The following is a 14,949-nucleotide window of genomic DNA, read 5'->3' on the forward strand; positions in this document are numbered from 1 at the left end:
TTCCCTCGGGTCCTCTTAATCAGCGGTCTCCACCCTTTTTTGCGCCACGGACGGTTTATGCCCGACAATATTTTCACGGACCGGCCTTTAAGGTGTCGCGGATAAATGAGGGAGGGGCTAATAATCGGCTCAGTCATTTTTAATGATCGTTGAAAGCCCAGATCGTAATCGTGATTAAAATTCGATTAATTGAGCAGCCCTACTACGCTATATGACCAGGCTCTGGCTGCTGGGCTGGGGTCAGCATAGAGTCAACTTTATGATCACGATGTGTTCTTGGCTAGCTGTGTGTTATCATGTCATCTGTTCAGATGCTTGCAAAGAGCTGATGATGTGTTAATAGCATAATGCGATTGTTTCTGACATGGGTGCAGTTTACCCTGTGGTGTATGAAATGCATGTCTGTTCCATTTTGCTTCTCAAGCACACGAAATGAATTCACATCCATTTCTTTTATCCGCTCTATCCATTCAATATGCAGATAACTGAAGAACTTTTGCAACGCAAGTAAAGACAACATTGTAAATGTAATATAATTACTGAGCTAAGTGTATTAACCCATACCTGCCTTGAAGCAGAAGTGTCATTATGTTTGTATTAGATATATTATATTCTCTCAAACATAAACTAAACAAATTAAAAAAAAAAACAAAAAAACAAAACAGTGTCCTGGTGACCTACTGACCTAAAAACAATGTATGATTCACTTGCTTTAAATCCTTCTGGGAATGTTCGTTGCACGTCTTCCATGTTTCACAACATAGTGAATAACAAATAGCAGGTAACCAAGTGACTCTTTCTGTTGCCTAATGATGGCAAACGACCAAAAAAGAAAAAAAAAAAAAAAAAAAAAGTCAAGTGTTTGAGGCTAGTATTCCACATACACATACATATATTAAAAAAAGTGAATAAAAATTAAGACACTGACGTGCAAGTATTTCAATCCACTCTAGGCGGTCAAGAGTTGTGACACATGCATAGAAAAGTACTTACAAAGACCTGATAGACTTGATAAGGCTTCAGGCAATACTGACTAATATTTAACCAAATTTGTCTCAGTCGCTCTCCCAACAGTCACACACTTCATCCTAAACCTGCTCTTAAAAATGACAAATAATCAGTGTTTGTATCTAGAAGCGTGGCTGTAAACCCAGCTAAAATGCTGAAACAGTATTCTGTTGCTCGCTATTACAGGAGGTGGTTTCATGCAGACAACTTCCTGTTAGTACCAGCCTTGCTGGCTGCTTTGGTTTCATTTACACGGAAACAGCAACCTAAAGGGAGTTACCTCTGCTCCTACACAAACAAAGAGCTCAGACACATGACAGCAACAGACTAACGCAGGTAAGTCCTCTTACTTTTTGGTGGGATTTTGAATGAATTTGTGACTGATTAACTCTAGATTTTATTTGTGAAGGCTTCTCTGCTTCTCACGTTATTTTAGTATTGTATGTAGCAAGGTACAAAAATTGAACATTGACAGTCTTTTGTAGCATTATGTACTTCTAATATATCCTTTATCATAAAAGACAACCACACAATTAATATTTACCTCACTTTCTACAGCTTTATTGACCCACAGAATCATTTTCTCTATTTGAAGCAGGACGTTATGCAATTCACTGGTTCTAATGGTCTTTATTACACTGATAGTCTACAGAGCACTTTGTAGCAGCTTGTGTTGTGGATCATTTATTCATTTGACAAAGGCAGTTATCATAAACATTGCATGAGGAACACTGTCATTAGAATTGTAGCAAACAGCCAAGTATGTTCAGTATTAAAAATAATACAGACATTGGTGTTAATGTTTTCAAATTCATGTTTGTAAAAAAAAAAAAAAAAAAAAAATTTCAGGTTTACTCATGCAGTTAAATTCAATAATTCCAGTAGTTCATGAGCCCACATATAAAGCTTGGTTCAAAACTTTCTGGCTTAATTTTAAAGAAAAAGCAAAAACAAAAACAGAATTTGTACTCAATGACGAGCCAGGAAAGCGCACTCCTGTTGTTTAACCAAATGATCTGGCTCATGAAAAACACACTGAGACACGATCCTCATGTTAACTTAAGGCAACACTGCATTATGGGATTAGCCAAAGGAAAGATAACTGGCAAAACCTGTTTCACTGTTTATATGAACATGTCTAATGTTTAAAGACCACCAGGAAAAAGATCATCAAAATATGAACAAGTGTAAGGTGAGGATGTAGAGTCTAGATGAATAATGAAACCACCAACTCTTAAATCTCTCTACAGGATGTTGAAGACAGGAAGAATCACGAGCTGCTGTGTGGCTCTCCTCCTGACCCTAACCTCTGTGTTGGCTGGAAAACGGGCACTGAATTCAATCAGTGATCTAAAGTCAATCGACTTTGGACAAACGGTGCCCAAACACAGCCTCCTGTTGCTCCACTGGTTTGCTAATGAAATTGACATAGACAACAACAACATCATCCTGCTGACCTTTGAGCCAAATAGTGGAGACTTCGGCTCACATCATTACGGAAACTACGAGAGGGTGTTAGACCCACTGCCGAGGGGATACCGATACTACACTGTTGGCAACATCAATCAACAAACATCGCTGCCAATGCCATATTATGTCATCCACCCACGGGCGGAGTACCCAGCGAGAAACAGGGACAGGATCATATTCAGGGTCAGAGAGCAGAACGTGGGACGCCAAACTTCACAAAGGATCGATCAAGTGTATATCACACAGCATTATGAGCAATCTGAAAATCAGGGCACGAGGTATAATCCAGAGCATACATATCAGGTGACTACCAATCTGCTGACGGAGATCAGAGAGTTTTCTGTGGAAGAAAATGACATGAGCTCACTGACGTATCTCAGAGACCGCTTTGGAAGCAGTGCTGATGATTCCCAACTATGGCAGATAAGAAACACATGGGGTGAGCTTGCTTGTCTTGGGCTGTTTTTGTTTATTGTGATCCAGGAGAAATATTCCACTCACAAACGCAACAACAGACCTCAGCCAGCACCAAGAAGGAACACACAAACCGATTTTGTGATCAATATCCCAGAGAGCAGGCATAATAATCCTGTTGGAATGTTTGCACAAATTCAAGTGGATCATAGAGATGAGATAAGACTGAAGGTGACAACTGGAAAAAAGGGAAATGCCAGAATTATTTGGAGCGATGTTCCTAGACATCTTCTTAAAGAAGGTGTGATGGTGGCAATTTACAAGAATGATCAGGAAGAGGACGCTCTCACTTATAAATCTATTGGGAACAGAGAGTCGGGCATTTATGATACATCAGTACCCCTGAATGAAGGCCTTCAAGCACGACTGCATGAGGTCAGGACTGTATGTTGCTTCTGGAAATCATTAGGAGATGAGATAGACAGAGGCAGTGAGTTTAAAAACCCCAAAGCTGCGAAAATACCAGGTTATGATGCTAACCTGCAACTCTTTGCAAAAGACGGCAAGGCTTGTGCTCGCTTAATAGTGAATGAGTCTTTCCATAACTGGAAGTCTGAATTTAAAAAGGCGTGGGTAGGCTTCTATAGCTCTGAAAATAAAGCCACAAAAAACCATGAATGGTGGCAGTGGCAGTGGGCAACAAAATTCAAAGAAAACACTGATTTTCAGGACATGTTTTATGATGTGTACGAGTACGAGTCAGGTATGACAATCGCCCCAGGAGTGCAAGCACGCTTCATTATGCAGGATGAAATTGAGAAAGCAAGAACCTCACCCTGGGGGGAATAAAGATATTGAAAAAAAATTTAAGATAGATATATTAAATTAACCTGTACATACGCCCTTTCAAATAATAGCTGAATGATTTTTATTAAATAAAAAAAGGCAAAATAAGATACCAGACTAGTGATGTCCATACTGTATATTTAAAGGTAGATTTTTAGTAAAAACAATCATATAGTAGTAGATGTAAAGGTATTTCAGGTCCTTCATCTCTATGCTGTCTTCTGCTGAAAACAGACATGAGCCTGTAAGAGCTCATTGCAGAGATACTGGTACTAATGTGCTGTACTTCATGTGGTCAGACGTTTTTGTAAAGCAGTGATGAACTGGGTTTGAGTCAATCAGAAACAATGTATTCATCAGCCCATAATCACAGAGCAGTGTTAAATGTCCATTTATGGAAAAAGGAAGAAATCCATGGGATCAGAGTTAAGATTTCTATGGGGAATTTTTTATATGTATGTAACGAGATTAATGTGACTGATTTTTTGTTTTTTTAACTAATGGAAAACGGACATAATGGCCATGCTTTTTGTAAAGACTGATTTCAACTGTGTATGGCATGCTTATGTTGATGACCCCTTTACAGCAATGTGGCACTAAGATTTGACTCTTAAGGGTTCAAGCTAAAATCCTGCAGACCTCGCCTATACGGAGAATAGACTGGCCTGGATATCACCTGCTGGGATTAAAGGTCCTAGTGTGTAAATGCATTTTAAAAAACTGTACAAAGTCTTCTGTAACAGCCTTATCGTTCATGATAAAGTGCTGCCCTGCAAAGGCTTTTCAATGCTCCAGCATATCTAGTCAAATAAGCTGCACCTCTGTCTCAGCTGTTTGCACAAGATTGCAAAATATGAATTGCCTGAATGAATAAATGTCATGTGTGTTAAGCTGTAAGTGGGTCTAAAGTTTAATGAAGAACATCCTGTGAAAAAGACTCAAAAATTGTGTTTGTTAAACCTAAGTTTTTTTCTAAAAGTTAGATGTGCATAATTACAGAGACAGGTGTTTCTCTTTTTTCTAATCACAAGACGTTTTTGGGGGTCAGGGATAAATCCTTTCCATCCCTTGTGACATGCACAAGTCGTCGTTTCTAGCCAAGTCCCAGGCAGAACTATCAAAAGGCCTTTATGCTTGAGTGAAAGAGATAAATACTGTTTTAATGCGGTGAAAAGAGGATAGCACTCAGAGGGCCAACACAAGACCCAAAAGATCATAAGATAATGACTCATCATTAAAAGTGTTGCAGGCTCAGCTTTGCAAAAATAGTAGTACAAAGAACTCTCTAGTGAAGAGACCAGAGCCAAGTTTTAATGACAAACAGACACTTATTTGTTCCGTCTCTAAAAGTCTGAAAGCTGACACATTTGATCAGCTACTTCCACCATTTTGTAAGAAGAAAGCAGAAGAGCATCAATTTCTGCTATGACTTGAGGTGATTCGGATTAGGAAGAATCAGTAATCGATTAATGACACCTAATCCATGCACATTCGTTAATTTAGTTTTGCTAACAACATTAACAGGTTTCATTTTTGTAAATGAAAGTATGCAAATTCAAAACGCATAGGTGTTTATATAAAATATATACAACACAGACACACACACACACACACACACACACACACCAACAAAAAACCCACCCAATATCCAAAAATAAAGCTGCTGTGGATTCACTTTCATACTTCCTCTTTGTACATCCTTTCAATCACATTACATAAAACTAAACACATAATAAAGCAAAAACTGCCTAATGTGTCATTACTGTCCTAAATTCACGCCCCAGTGCATGAAGCTCACACTCAATTACTATGTTAATCTTTAAGCAACCTTAAAATCAGCAAATAGAGCTCACTGTATCAACAGGTTTTTTGTTCCCTTCCTGTGTTCCTTTGTTAACCGAAACATAATGGAATTTTTTTTTTTCGTTTCAAGCAAGTAGCAGAAGAAATTATGTTAAATACTTCACAATCCAAGAGACCTCATTAATAATAAGGGAGCAGGTGCACGGCATGGGATGCATTTCAGCATGATGCTGCAAGTTCCGTGTTTGGCTCCACACCTACATAAACACACACCTCTTCAGGAAAGATAGCACATGGAAAGATTGCATTAGAGAGGTGTAATCAACAAAACACCTTTGATATTCACCATTTACAACACGTAAATCATTAGCTGTAAGGCAGGCAGTAAGTATTATGGAACGTGTCGTAGCTATGGCTCCCAGTGGCTCAACAGCTCATTAAACAACAGTTAAAACGCCTTTTTTAAACGGAGTATTTCATGAAAATAGAAATTGTCTTCAGGCCAGTTAAGAACTGGTGTCATCCCTTAAGCAAAACATAAGACAGCGACATAACAGGACAATCAGTTTTGTTTAACTTAAGCGTGGTAATCAGTTTTTATATAAATTAGCTCTTATTACTTGAGATTGGTTGTTTTCTGGATAATTTTCTTACAACCAATGTTTTATGTATTTTATATTTTATTTAGGTCGACACAATATTAGTGCCTTAAAACATGCATCCAAAACAGCTTTTTTCAAGCTGCTTGCTGAAGTGCAAGCTGTTAAGCTCAATGCTACACAATGAATGTGTGACGTGCAGCCAGGACATGGAGATATCTATATTTCTACAATGTTTCTATTTTAGATTTTTTGGGGGAAGATCTAAATGTCAATCATAACAAACGAATGCATCCAGCCAAATAAAACAATAACTTGCCCTGTTTTTTTAATGCTGAATTGCATTCACTTGCCATCATGCCAAGGTATGACATACTTAATTCTGGCCTAAAAATGGCTTTGTGAACCACAGGTTATTAACTTATTTTTAAACACCTGTACTACGAAGTTTTTGACTACTTAAGTTTAATTTAAAATGACCTGTGGTAGTGTGAATGAGCTGGACTGAGGTTGCCTTTAAAAAGCAGAGGATGGCCTGAGAAAAGCCAAAAAATGTAGCAGGAAATGCAAGTAAATCAATGGCAGGAAGCAAGACACAGCAGACATAACCTAAAACAGTAGATTATATAAGAGTAGATAACAGAATATCTTCAAACTTTTCTTGTGCTTTTTCTCCTTTCAAACTTTCTAGTATTTATGCATAATCTGATGTGAAAATTCTTCTCATTAAGTTAATGCATTTTAAAAGACACTTATACAAACTCGCTGCTGTCAGAGTGAGGCATCCAAAGAAGACCGGAGGCACAAAAAAAAAATAAAAAATAAAAGTGAATGGTGTAAAATTTAAAATACACCAAATGTAATATGCACTGATTAACATTGTTACTTAACCACTTATAATTTTTAAATAATGCTATTTATCATTTTTTAAAGCAAAAAGACAGGAAATACCAGTGGTGATATTATTTTGTTGTTTGTATGCATCACAGTGGCTAAACTAATGTATGACAATCACAAAGCAGCAGGTTTAAAGGGATTTCAAGCCTTGGTCTTCCATTGTTGTTTTCTCTGAGAAACAGACCAATAAATCAACATCCTATATAAGGTCTACGCAGCTGTGTGCTGTATGTCAACAGCAAGAAATTGCAGTAAAGTAAGGAGAAACTGGCTTTGAGCCATATAGAAAATGATTTTGCATGCAATAGTTAGTTAATCATAGAGCTCCAACAGGTTTTAAATTGTTAAATATCAATTTATGTCGCAAAACCTCTAACAGATCGGTGTAAAGATACTTCTGTGGTTTGTTTATGGCTGCAGGCATCATCATCAGCAGATAAATGTGATATTTAAACTTAGAATCAGTATCCCCCTCAAAAACACATTACTGAGGGGTGCATTGTTTTGCATCCACAGTTTGAATTCTATTGCATTTATGTGTATTTATTTTTTCTTACACAGTCCTTCCACATGAAACACATACTCACTGTATTTTCTTTTGCGCTATATAAGCAGCAGATACAAATTTATAGGACAGACTCTGTATTGCCTTGCCTTGAACTGTGATCATCCCTTTGTCCATGTAAAGATGCCTGCATTGACAATAAAAAAAGAAACCTTCTGAACTGCCCCTTTACATTGAGCTGTTTGTGAATCAGGGAGCAAAGCATACATGCTGAACACACTTCCACTACATACAGAGTTTCTTTAGATTACTATTTCAAATTTTAAGTCCTGCAAATGTGTTAGCAAACCCACTTCCTGTCAAGTTTTCCATAGCAGCTGGTTCTCTGAAAAGGTGCCTACTGTTGTTGTGGCAATCCTCGCTATCATTCATTAATATGCACGGTGAGAGCAGCTGACTAATTTCCCAGATATTTTTCATAACGCCCTTTGCAAATAAAACTTGCAGGAGAAACTGCATGCAAACAGACATCCCAACCCACAAACTGAATCTAAATCTGGAAATAATATGAAAAAAAAATTGCAGTAAGTTTATGCAAAACAAAGCCTATTTGACTGACTCTGCAACATGTATCGCAGCATCCATGACAAAACAAATCAAGGTCAAGGCCAGGAACAGGAAACTGAGCTGTGTACACAATGAGTGTGCATGTGTGTGTCTCTCTGTGGGTAAACATGAGATCACATCCTGCTTGAGACTGAATACAGCTGCTCATCGTTACAGGCGACAAATCAGCCGACACAAAGCATGTCATTACTACCTCCTGTGCTCTCGAACAGCCACCACAAAACTTCTTATCACCTATCAGCATGTCCATCAGTCACTCTCCCCTGGGCGTGAGGCATTCTTAACCCTCGTCATCCACACAAGGATGAATGTATGCACTCATGGCATGTACATACATGAGCTGACACCCGAAGGTGAGTACGTCCCACTTCATATAAATCAGAAGAGGCTTTAAGTAATAATCTAATGGGTCTCAGAAAAAACACTGACACCCAACTGGATGCAGACCTGACATAGGCGGCAACAGAAGTAAACAAACTGAAAACATTCCCCTTTTCCCCTTCCAAAATAAGTCAAAATATTTACCAACAAAAACAAATGCCTGCATCAAAGCTGTGTGGAGTTGTTGAGAAAATGGTAATTAAAATCTGGTTTTGGGCACGATGTTGAACCAGTGTGGTCTAACTGTTTAGATTTATTTCCAAATGACGGGATGCCAAAGTGGGCTTTTCTCATATTGTTTTCTCCCTGCAGACAAACTACAGGAAGCACATCGTCTCTATCCACGCTTCACATCTCCATGCATTTGGCTCTCTCTTTCCTTCTTGTCCACAAACTCTAGACTCTTTCTCCGCCTCCTATCTGCTCACTGCTGGAAGCTTCCCAAGCTTCTTGCAGGGCCTCCCACCACATGCATGGCTGAGCAGGAAGTGTGTAATCTGAGCCAAATGTGGCAGAAGCTGAGATCTAATCCTCTCCCGTTTCCTTGCTTATTTTACATAATTAGAATGCACATGTGCTGAATGATACAACAATGCTGGTATCTAAGAAACAAAAGTTTTAAAGGTCTTTTATATCTTTAGGTAGAAGGAGAACCAAAATAAATCTCTAGCTGCCTGCAAGGGAAAAACAGTGGACAGAGTCAAAAACAGGCGAGACACCATGTAAAAAAGTGGAAATTGGAGGCTTTCTATTTTTATGTAAAATGTTTTATGACCTCCAGATTTGGAATGTACCACCTCCCAGCCGCCTACGCCTGCATGCTACTTAAGCAGTGACAGCAACCTATGAGCACAGCTTTCTCCAGATAGCAAAGGCGCACACACACATACCAGTATAGCGATGCGCTGTTTTAGTTAGACAAGATAGGAAAGCAAACAACCAAAATAAGCGATAAACTGAAAAACAAAAAACGTCCTGCACAAATACACATGCTTTCTTCCATTTAAACCAAGAGCCAAGAAGAATATTACAAAAACAAAACAAAAAAAACAAAAAAACAAAGCATACAATGACAGTTCAAAAACTGAAAACAGACACTTCCAAAGGCTGACATTTATTATTAAAGCACAGGGTTAAACAAACATATCGGGGGGGGGGGAGCAGTTCGACTTGAGAGTGGCAGTAAAGAAAAGGTCATAGGTTAACCTTAAACATTAGGTTTAATTAATCCATTAATGATGAGGCATATCCAGAAAGTGCCTCATGGAAATCCACATTCAGTTTTTGGGAAAGTGTTACTGTAGCGCTAAATTCTCCCTGATAATGTGATGAAAGAAAAAGAACATAAGAAAAAGTTCAAAGGCAGTAATGTGTCATCTTTGGGTATGAACCAACATGCTGGATGAGCTGCCTAACCAACCTCTGTCATCACTTTCCCCTGATCGATTGCTCAAAAATGGTCAAGCAAATTAAAAAGTCCTCCATCAAATCATGTTATGATCAACATCAAACACTTGAACTGGTCAGGTTGAGTGGTTAGTCCAAAAAGTGACTGTTTCTCCCTCAGTAAAACCAATACTTAAAGGCACAAGTTACTAGAAAAACATCTGACGCTCGAGTTTGGGCTTGGCATCATCCCTGTACCACATCTGAGAGGTTAGTCAGCTGTGGGTGAAAAGTAAAGCCTCTGAGTGGTCTAGACAGGGATAAATTCACTTGCGCAAATATCCTACTGAGTTTATGTCACAAAAATCCAGAGAATACACAGAAGAAAAAAAAAAGGAGAAGAAATCACAAACCGCACGCAAAGGTCAAAAAACAGCGGCTACCAGACTTCCTCCCGCGTCACATGCATCTTATAAAAATAACAGACCAAATTAACTACAACTGCCTGCTTGTCTGAACTTACAAAGGCTTCAACCAGACTGTGAGTGCTATAAGTTTTTAACTTAAGTTCAGGGAGAGCCAACATATTCAACCGCTTGCCTGAGTCTTTTCTTGTAACCGCTGTCCTGGGAGAAGCTCTGGGATTCTCATCATCACCCTCGCTGACCTACATTTAGATAGTCTATAATGACAAGCTCACAAGGACTGTGAGCTGTATGCCTCCTCTTAACATGACTATGAGTGTGTTGCAAGATAAAATTAAGAAGAAACAGTCAAGCGGAAGAAACAAGTGAAAATCAGATATGGTGGCGCTTTCAAACAAACAAAGAAATCAGAAACAAACTGTTTGATCTCACTGAGGAGTTTACTTCTATAAATCATACACAGGGGTTAGTTTGGAAAACAAGCCCAACTGAGCAGGTACTCACTGTCTGCTGGTCGGCTTGCGGACGCCTCTGTGACAGGCGACTGCACCCTCTCCACCCGGTGCTCTGCAGGTGAAGGCAGGGGGGTGACGGGTGCAGGCGGCTGGTGGCCGTTGTTCTCCACAGGAACCTCTGGCCTCTTGAAGGCCACATCAACTGGGCTAAGGTTGGGCGACGGGGGTTCCGCCCTTCTCTGGGGAGGCTCGGGGATCCTAGACACCGGGGTTGAGGCCATCTGGGAGTCGATCCTCCGGGGAGGGGCGGGTGGCTCGTGGGTCCTCGTCATGTTCAGCTCCCCTCGCCTGCTACTGGTGCTTGAGAAGGAATTGGAGGAGCTCTCCAGGGAGGTGCTCCTGTTGCTCAGGCTGACCTCCGGCCGTTTGAGCCCAAAGCGGGTGATGCCGGCACTGGGCGAGCTATCTATCTGCTTGGAGGAGACTTCAATGGACATCTCGGCACGGCGGGAAGAGGCTGTATCAGCATTACGACCCCCTGACAACTCAATGCGCCTCATGCCGGTCTTCGGGGAGCGTAGACTGGAGGACTCAGAGGGTGAAGATCTGGTGGAGGAGTAATCAGAGTTGCGGGAGCTCAAGTCGTAGCTCCGCTGGCTGGATGTGGAGGAGGTGGATGAGCGGAGGGGGTTGGTGGTCCGGCGAGTCAGGGGCGATGGGTGTGTGGATGTATCCGCTTCCTCCACCTCAAACGAGCGTTTCAGCGCTGAAAGACAAACAACAAACATGGTTACATAAGAAACAACAGCCTGAGCTGACAGATATGGACTTAAATCACTGTTGCACCATTACAGTGTTATCATATGGAGCAAAAAGAAAGTAAAAGCACAAATAAAGAAGAAAACATGAGAGCCAGAGGACACAATAATGCTCATCACTTCCTCTCCAACCCTGTAGCAGGACTCTATAGAGCCTACATCCATTTCTGGTACTTAATGGCCTAGTTTTAGACCATAAATTTTATTTCAAATACTCATTACATTTTTCTTTGAAGCTGAAAAGTTCTGGGGAAACTGCAGAAAAACCAGAGGCTCTAGAGGCCTGGAAGTCCTCAGGTTTACCACTTTAACAAAGGTTTAAACAATAATAGCAAAAACACATGCTGAACAATAACCTATAGAGAAAATAATCAATTTTATCGGAAACATATAAGTTATTAAACGAAATGCAGCGCGCAATGTTAAGGATATCAGCTAACGAGTTGGTTAGCTAACAAACCACTGAAATGAAATAAAGAAAATCCAGAAGAAACTCATCTTACTCGACTTGACACGCTTCATATAGCGCGATAACATGGCGTTTAATTCACTCGATAAAGATACTTCTTTTTCCCCACCAAGCACGTTTTAATAGGATTGCCGAGCTTTCCACTCACACCCAGCCACTGAAAGGAAAGAGTTCAGTTTAACCGGCTACCTACACATCTCTTGCGAGCCTCGCGCACCTGTAGCCAGAACAGCGTATTAGGATGACGTCGTCAGAGCCCAGATTGATCACGTGACACTTAATTCTGAAGCGTTGACGTATGTTCTACCGGAAGTATCAAGATTTTGTAATTTATTTATTTTTTATTTTATTTTTGCCATAGGGAAAATTTCCTTTTGCTATTATCTCAAAATTCAGATTGGAATTTGCATTTATTTTTTTATTTTACATAATAAAACTTTTCCCAATTTACAATGATTTTCTTAGAAGTTTGAATTAGTAAGTCGAAATACTGATATAATAACCTGAAATTTTGATTTACTTGTATTTTTCCCCAGTAGTCAAAATAAGCTTCCATAGATTTTATTAAAGGATCTATTTAAAACAAAACTCTCACTAATAAACTAACAATGAAATATAGAAATATTTTCTTATATCTACTTTATGTTATATTACCATTTATTCTACACCAAACTAAGCCTCGGAACCTTTGGACTACTTTGAATTTAGCAAGTAATATGTTTTGAAGTTTTGTTAGTTCAAGAAAAGATGCCAAAGAAACTTGGATCCTGCTTTGGTGAGTGGAATTTTAGCATTTTAATGGTATAGACACGTTACAGCAACAAAAGGGTCAGAAAGAAAAAGTCAATAAGACATATATTAGAAAATCATAAGAATAAAATAAAAATAAGTAAATAAAAATGTTGTACAAATAAAATATGTGACTATACAGGCAGTTTGGTAGCTATGCAATGACTTAGCACATCAGTCTCTTTTCTAAATATAGTCAATTCTGGCTCCTGAAAACAAAGATGAGGAAGGCTACAGAGCAAAAGTTGCTCTGAAAAATCCAAATGTGTATATTGACAAACTAGTAAGCCCCTTCCATATCTTTTGAATGAGTCAGTATTTCACCAGCAGCTGTGTTGTTACTGGTTGATAAATTGCATTTTTTTCCTCACTGCAGTGAGCTGCATGTCAGATGTCGATGGTGACACCTGGCTCACCTCAGCTCGGCCCAGAGACAAGAGCAGCCACTAAAATCTGGACCAACACAGCCCCTGTCCCAGATAAACACCCGAGCCCGATCAGGCATCTGGCGTGTTTCAAAGCTGACGAGCCAAGTACCAGCATGGGAGAATCCTCTCTTTCCCCCAACTCAGTGTTTCCACATCCTCGATATGTTTCTGCAGGTTTCTGTGTCTGATATCACAGCGTGTACCGAGAAGAAACTAACAAATAACACTGCCCACCACGAGGTGCTGGGTTAGCTGGTCGTCTGCAACGGTAATGACCTTTTGAGTTGCTAAAGCATGAAATATACATCGCTGCGATCATTTCATCTGTGTCTGACAACAAGCTCTTTGTGTAGAAATAATGAGAAAACTGGCCTTTGAAATGTTCTCAGAAGCGTAGCAGAAGGGTAGCAATGCCTGATGTTCTTCTTTAAGTACAAGCACACAGATGGCACACTAGTCACACTGAAGTTATACTAAAATTAATCGAATGCGGTGGGAATTTCTTGTCAGAAATGGAAAGGAGGGGAACCATTAACGAAGCGGCTAATTTAGTGGACATGACTCGCTCTGTTTATAGAGGCCGAGGAGTAAAAGTAAGCACAAAATAGACGCCAAAGATGACTTAAAACTGCATCTGGCTGCTGGTTTGATAAACAGTAATGACCCGTTTGCCTGAAACGGCGCTGAAAGTGCGCTCTGTGGTGACACAAAGCCAACGCAGTGACGTCCTCACAGACACTGTGGAGACAGTGGCCTTGTCAGCTGAGTTACTCTGCGTTATCTCTCACTGGATGTGCATGCATGTGCGCGTGCGTGTGTGTTTAAAGTAAAGCAAACACAACTGGGTTTTTTTTTGTTGTTTTGACGGTCAGTGGGGATTAATCCCTTTTTTTGGTGTGAAGACGATGGCACCATTACTTCTGCATGTCTCAGTGACTCCTTATGTGCCTGCATGTTTACACATGAACGGCGTTGAGCGCGTGTGACGTTTTTAGCTGTATTCCTATGCGTGATGGCTTCAAGCTGCTGCTGCTCTGAGGCGATAGCATTGATCACATACCTTCCAACGAAGCAAAGATATTGACTGATAAGCCCCAACAGGGAACAAAATGCAACCCCTTCTTTTTACCTCTCATTTGAGCTGAATTTGAAGCAGGTTTCTGAGTCCTATTAATCTTGGAAACCCTTCTCACAACCTTAACTGCCAAATAAGGAAGACACTGAGCCAAGCGTGATGTTTTCCACCCGACACTCGGTCAGACATGGGCTGGATCCATGTAGTGCACTGAAACATAGTTAAGCTGCCAGAAAAATCACATGACGCTTCTCCTCTAGCATAGCATGTACCGAATGAGGACCACATTCGATACGCATCTCTGAGCGTGACAGCGGATGAGCTGGACAGGTCAGCGAGAGGTAGTTTGGTCATCTGGAGGTTGACAGTGAGCAAGCTGACAAAACCTAATTAGAGCACCAGCATACCTCCAAACAGACAGTCACATGACAAAGTACCAGCATGCTTGAGGGTAAGTTATAATCCTTGTATCTGTGCATGTACTGTCTACTTTATCATACAGTTGCTGCAGAAGAGTTGGTGGTTTGGTCTGCTAGCAATTCTCAGCAGCTTCC

General features: G+C 40.1%; 2 protein-coding genes across 7 annotated transcripts in view; one reads left to right on the forward strand and one right to left on the reverse strand.

Annotated features, from left to right (window-relative positions):
- The window catches only part of LOC146576029 (septin-9-like), an 81,183-nt gene that overhangs the window by 37,305 nt on the left and 28,929 nt on the right, over positions 1–14,949 (reverse strand). For 4 of the 6 annotated variants that reach the window (XM_085271020.1, XM_085271024.1, XM_085271021.1 and 1 more), the window contains one exon: positions 10,866–11,582. In XM_085271020.1, coding sequence (XP_085127146.1) covers positions 10,866–11,582 — 717 coding nt within the window. The other 2 variants (XM_085271025.1, XM_085271022.1) reach the window with 2 other exon arrangements.
- On the forward strand, positions 1,191–7,758 carry LOC146576033 (uncharacterized). Its single transcript, XM_085271028.1, has 2 exons — positions 1,191–1,344; positions 2,259–7,758. The coding sequence occupies exon 2, from the start codon at positions 2,260–2,262 to the stop codon at positions 3,739–3,741; it is 1,482 nt and encodes a 493-aa protein (XP_085127154.1). The 5' UTR covers positions 1,191–1,344; position 2,259; the 3' UTR covers positions 3,742–7,758.

Source organism: Mchenga conophoros, linkage group LG4 (genome assembly GCF_057382185.1).
Source record: "Mchenga conophoros isolate Kocher_MC1m ecotype Shallow Benthic linkage group LG4, M_conophoros_male_GT1.1, whole genome shotgun sequence".
NCBI lineage: Eukaryota > Metazoa > Chordata > Actinopteri > Cichliformes > Cichlidae > Mchenga > Mchenga conophoros.